The sequence below is a fragment of the Crinia signifera genome, chromosome 2 (genome assembly GCF_055691185.1).
Source record: "Crinia signifera chromosome 2, ASM5569118v1, whole genome shotgun sequence".
Classification (NCBI taxonomy): domain Eukaryota; kingdom Metazoa; phylum Chordata; class Amphibia; order Anura; family Myobatrachidae; genus Crinia; species Crinia signifera.
Window position 1 is genome coordinate 179,019,185 of NC_139218.1, and position 6,000 is coordinate 179,025,184.

The 6,000-nt window shown below is 44.1% G+C and overlaps 1 protein-coding gene across 3 annotated transcripts in view; it reads left to right on the top strand.

The window, feature by feature from the left end:
* Window positions 1–6,000, top strand: part of CUEDC1 (CUE domain containing 1) — a 154,700-nt gene that overhangs the window by 104,047 nt on the left and 44,653 nt on the right. For all 3 annotated transcript variants that reach the window (XM_083173250.1, XM_083173251.1, XM_083173249.1), the window contains exon 4: window positions 2,057–2,183. In XM_083173250.1, coding sequence (XP_083029376.1) covers window positions 2,057–2,183 — 127 coding nt within the window. The remainder of the gene's footprint in view (window positions 1–2,056; window positions 2,184–6,000) is intronic.

Consider the following 6,000-nt stretch of genomic DNA (forward strand, 5'->3'; position numbering starts at 1 on the left):
TCAAAGAAAGATCTATATTGCAGTGTAAAAATAAACCAGTCAGTATTTTCCCTGCACAGAAACAAGATACTGTAACTCACCCAAATCTAAAGGGCTCCATACACCTGCGATCACAATTAATTGCTTCTCAGATCCAGGGAATTTTTTCCCCAGATAAATTGTTTCTTCAATTTATTTGACTTGCCCACACACTACAGATTCGTTTCAGTGATCTGCAGATTTTTCCTGGTATAAGATTGCATCTTCATATCTGGAAAGAGACCATACATCACCTCAATCAATTGTCTTTCCACCTCTCACTTCTTGTCATAATTTAAATAATGGGCGATGCTGTAAAACTATAAGTGGGAAAAACAACACAGCTAGGGGTCCCCCATGTTTTACGAACCAATACTGTGTTCTTGAGCTGGTGCAGGTTCCCAAAATATGTGGAACAAAACAACTAGGGGTCCCCCATATTTCAGGAACCTGCACCGGCTCTTGGAGCAGGTGCTGATTCCCAAAATACAGGGGGCAAAATGACTTGGGTTCCCCTGTATTTTAGGAACCAGTAGAGTCCCCCCGACACCTTAACAGACTGCAGGCCACATCCTCCATTGGGGGAAAGGAGGAGCTGCTACCTGCCCGCTCCAAAAACATTTAAATAAATGGAGAGTTCCGGAGCCCAGCCACCGCACCCTCCCCTCACTGACCGCAGGCCACCCTGAGCAACGCAGCCGCCGATGGGGGAAATTAGGAGCATAGGAGACACGCCACGTGTTCTGTGCTCCTGAGCCCAGCTGCCGACCCCACTCATGAACGCCGCGGATCGCAGGCCACCCAAAGCCCTGCCACCGCACATTCCCCCTGCCAAAGGATGACAGGTTAGCACAATTTACTTATCGAATGCCCACACATACAAAAATTAAACTCCAATAAAACCAGTTTTTTAAACATGTTTAAAAATCTGATTCAGCAATCGATTGGCGATCGGGATCGCCAAAAGAGGGAGCCCACACATTAAAGATTAATTGTGACAATCATCTCCAGAACGGAGGATTGTCACAATTAATTGCTGATGTATGGGGCCCATAACTCTGCACATGTTACATCTGCCCCACCTGCAGTGCACATGGTTTTGAAAATAAACAGTTCACTAACAGGCTATAACAGACACGTGGGCATGTACTGAGGCTTGAGGAAAATAAATTCTGTACTGAATTTAAGAGAGGATTCTTCAGCATTAGAGCAGTCAAATTCTGGAACTCATTGCCAGTGGGGGTGATCACAGCAACTACTGTTGATGAATTTTAATCAAAACTGGATACATATTTTGGCCACTATGGGAATCCTATAGATATGACTTACTCAAGTCAGTAGTTACAAATTAGATAGGTTGTTTTCAGCCTTAATTACTATGTTACTATGTATTTGTAAGCTCAGCATATAATGACTTTTACACTGGCCTCAGAGTCACCAGAGACTTACTCGGTGGCTTTGAAGAAAACAGGCAAATCCAGCCTGGATCTGATGTCACACACCCTCCCTTAAAACGCTTGGGCACGTCTTTGTTTTCCCTGACACTCCCAGTGTTTTTATGTCACGCCTAGTGTTTTTCTTGGCACTCCCATAAAACAGCCAGTTACCACGCCTACTTCCTGTCCATCACCTTGTGAACAGCCAGCGATCAAATAAAGTAGCAGGCTTCCATCTCAGGACGGCCTTGATTATGCGTACTACAGGCCATATGAATGAACAGTCTACCGATAATCGGTCGCTGTGAGAATTGGCGGTTGTGCGATCAGGTCTGAATCACCTAAATTAGCACAGAAATAAATAGTTAATAGTTCTAAACAAACAAAACATCACGATTAAAATGACTTATTAATTAACAGATTCGAGATTTAATAAAATGTGTAGTTATCAGTAACCAGACATGCAATCCATTCTTTTGATAAATTAGTACTAATTGTACATTTGCAGTTTGTTAATAAATATCATACTCTATTCTAAGTGGCACTTTATATTATGCTTTCATTTTTAATTCATCTTGTTCTTGTTTACTTTTGAATCCAAGAACTGAAGTGCTGTCATCCAGTGGCTCTCAGGTACCGAAGCACTGCAGGAACTGGAACCCCCCTCTTCTTGGAAGCTTGCCGGATGATTTTTTACGCATTTTACCCCAACAAATGGACAGTATTCAGGTGAGAATAATGATTATGCCATGTTATACAAAAAAAAAAAAGAAGAGCATTTCTAACCAGCATGGCAGGTTTTTTTTTCTTAAATTTGAAAACTCATGTAATGGACTCCTGATCCCAAATGCTTTCAGGCAATAGACAAATATGTACTCTAACAATGGAGGTCATTAAATGCCAGTTGGGCAAGGTAAATTGTTGTCCTAAGATAAGTGGCAGAGATTGGTACTGCTGTCAGTGAGTACTGATGGGCATAGGCATGCGCAGCACATATTATTAGGTGGTGCACCGTCAAAGGGGTGTGTCTAGCACCACCTATTGGGCGTGTCTAGCATTGCCCATTGGGTGTGTCTAACACTGCCAATCATGCATGTTTACCATCATTTATTGGTACTCGCTAAAATATAAAATGTCTCTCAGCCAGAACATAATCACCAGCCTATTTCAGTATAATATTCTTATTACTCTGTATAACAGTACATGCATATAAAGTAGAGATGAGCGGGTCCGGATCTCCGGGATCTGACAGATCCGAACATCGCGATCCGAGTCCGGATCCGATCCGGCTCGGTAATTTCCTCGTGAATTCCGGACCGTAAACGAGGCAAAACGTCATCATCGTGCTGCCGGATTCTCACGGGATCGGGATGTTATATAAGACACACGCGCGCCCTGCCATCTTCACTCCATTATAGGATAGGGAAGAGGGTGGGTGGGAGATCTGTGCTCCGTCCTCTCTGCTCTTTGCTCTGTGCCCTGTGCCTTGTGCTGTGATTTATATTTTGTGTGATTTTTGTAAACTAGGTGCTGCAGTGCTCACACGAAGGGGCTGCAGTGTTGCTGACTGTACACTCAGTGTACAGGGGCTGCAGTGTCCATAATACAAGGGTCTGTGTCCAGTGTGTCAGGGGCTGTGTCCAGTGTGTCAGGGGCTGTGTCCAGTGTGTCAGGGGCGGTGTCCAGTGTGTCAGGGGCGGTGTCCAGTGTGTCAGGGGTTGTGTCCAGTGTGTCAGGGGCTGTGTCCAGTGTGTCAGGGGCTGTGTCCAGTGTGTCAGGGGCTGTGTCCAGTGTGTCAGGGGCTGTGTCCAGTGTGTCAGGGGCTGTGTCCAGTGTGTCAGGGGCTGTGTCCAGTGTGTCAGGGGCTGTGTCCAGTGTGTCAGGGGCTGTGTCCAGTGTACAGGGGCTGTGTCCACTGTCCAGGGGCTGTGTCTCCAGGGGCTGTGTCCATTGTCCAGGGGCTGTGTCTCCAGGGGCTGTGTCCATTGTCCAGGGACTGTGTCCAGGGTGACGGGCTGTATCCAGTGTAATGGGCTGTGTCCAGTGTGACGGCATATATCTAGTGTCCAGTGTGACGGACTATATCCGGTGTCCAGTGTGACGGACTATATCCGGTGTCCAGTGTGACGGACTATATCCGGTGTCCAGTGTGACGGTCTATATCCGGTGTCCATTGTAATGGGCTGTTTCCAGTGTCCAGTATGACGGGCTGTTTCCGGTGTCCAGTGTGACGGCCTATATCCAGTGCCCAGTGTAACGGGCTGTGTCCAGTGTCCATTGTAACGGGCTGTGTCCAGTGTCCATTGTAACGGGCGGTGTCCAGTGTCCAGTGTAATGGGCTGTGTCCAGTGTCCAGTGTGACAGGCTATATCTAGTGTCCAGTGTAACGGGCTGTGTCAAGGGGCAGTGTCCATGGTGACGGGCTGTGTCCAGTGTCCAGGGGCAGTGTCCAGTGTGACGAGCTGTGTCCAGTGTACAGGAGCTGTGTCCAGGGACGGTGTCCAGGGTGACAGGCTTTGTCCAGGGGCAGTGTCCAGTGTGACAGGCTGTGTCCAGTGTAAAGTAAAAAAATAAATAAAAGTAATAAATAAAATAAAAACACATTTTTGGAGGATGGTGGAGAAGGAAATAGTGGGAGATCAGCAACCTGATAGAAATGCTGAAGCTGCTACCACCAGTCATGACAAGGCTGATACCTTTTTGTATTTTTTGCTTTTTGGAGCATTTCTCTTTTTTTGGGGTAGTTTATTAAACTGCCACCCAGTCTGCCCCTGCAGTGCCGCTCTGCTTCCAAGATGTGCCAGGTTGGAAGTGTAAGGTCCACATGTATGTGATGCCCACTGCTGTCGCTTAGCTTAGTTATCCAGCTACCTCGGTATAACCTTTTGGCCCAACTACAGTAAATGAAAACAATTTTGGGAGCTGTGAAGTGATCAAAATTGACTAGAAATGAGAGGAAACTAATGTTATTTAGGTTAATAATACTTTAGGGGCAAAAACAGGCCCAAATTCTGGTATTTTAGCCATTTTTAGCATTTTTTCATAAAAATCAAGATCCAAAACCAAAACCCGCAAGGGTGGTTTTGCCAAAACCAATACAGATCCAAAACACGAAGGGAGATCCAAAACCAAAACCCGAAAAAGTGGCCGCCGCACATCTCTAATATAAAGTAAAAAAAAAAAAATGGATTATGCAGGTATGTACTGATATGACAACGGTCAAATACAATTAACAATGCAAAACACACAATTGATTGATGGGCACTAATTTTAATGGAATACAGGTCTAAAAAGCAAAATACTTTGGTAAAAGGTATTGCTGGTATTGCTAGCGGCAAGGGCTTGTTCATAAGGGTGGGCACAGCATTTGGGGGTGCCTGTGCACCCCTAACACTCAATGTGCGCACACCTATGCTGATGGGTGCATAAGAGATGATGGTAAGTTTATAGTGTCAATATATTGTATGGTAAAAAGTAAATGGATAAATTTAAAATGATTGGGAGCCACTCTGAGTATTATTACTGGTCATTCATGTAGCACGCACACGTTCCACAGCGCTTTACAAAGAATATTTCAATCTATGCCTTTCCACATGTAAACACACAAACATTCATGCTGGAAGCCAATAACCTTAACCGTATATTTTTTGAATGTGGGAGGGAAACCGAGCAGAACCATGGTGGGAATCAACGGTTACACCATCCATGCAGCCCATAAGCAAAGTACTTGTTTTCAGAACATTTCGGCTTTCGGATATCCAGATAACGGATACTCAACCTATATAAGATGTACAAATATTGGGGGGCACAGCTAGGTGTAGCCTGGGAGGCATGTCTCCTGATAGATATGGGAAGTGCATCCAATAGGGGCAGCTGCAATTCTGGGTAGGATCATGCAGCGATTTTCTAACTGTAATGTTAGATAGTGCAGTACAGGCATTAATATTTACCTTGGAATCTTGAGACATTGTGGCCTGCATACCTGTTTTAAATGAGAAAACACCATAGAATAAAAGCATCTGTTTTGCTATAACCCTACAAAATTTTTGTCCTTAAAATGTTGACATTTGTATTCAAGTAGGCCAAGGATGACTGTCATCTACTGTGGGGTTGGGGCAATAGGTAAGCTTAGCTTTACCACTGATACAAATACATATGATGCTACATCTACCTACAGTATATGAATCGGCAGCTATTAATTGTCAAACAATGGTCCTGGTATAATGCAGTGGAGATCATAACTCTATCTATAAATATTAGAGATGTGCACGGAACACTTTTCTTTCCTTTGTGTCTTGGTTCTGGATCTCCCTTTGTGTTTAGGATCTGTATTGGTTTTGCCAAAACAACCCTTTCAGGTTTTTGTTTTGGATCTGTATATTTTGAAAGAATAAAAAAAACAGCTAAAATCACATAATGTATATTGTTTTAGTTCCTAAAGTAATATTAACCTCAATAAAATGAATTTTCACTCATTTACAGTCTAATCTGAACACCTGACCACTCACAATATTGTTATTAGGCCAAGGCCAAAGGCTGCACCAAG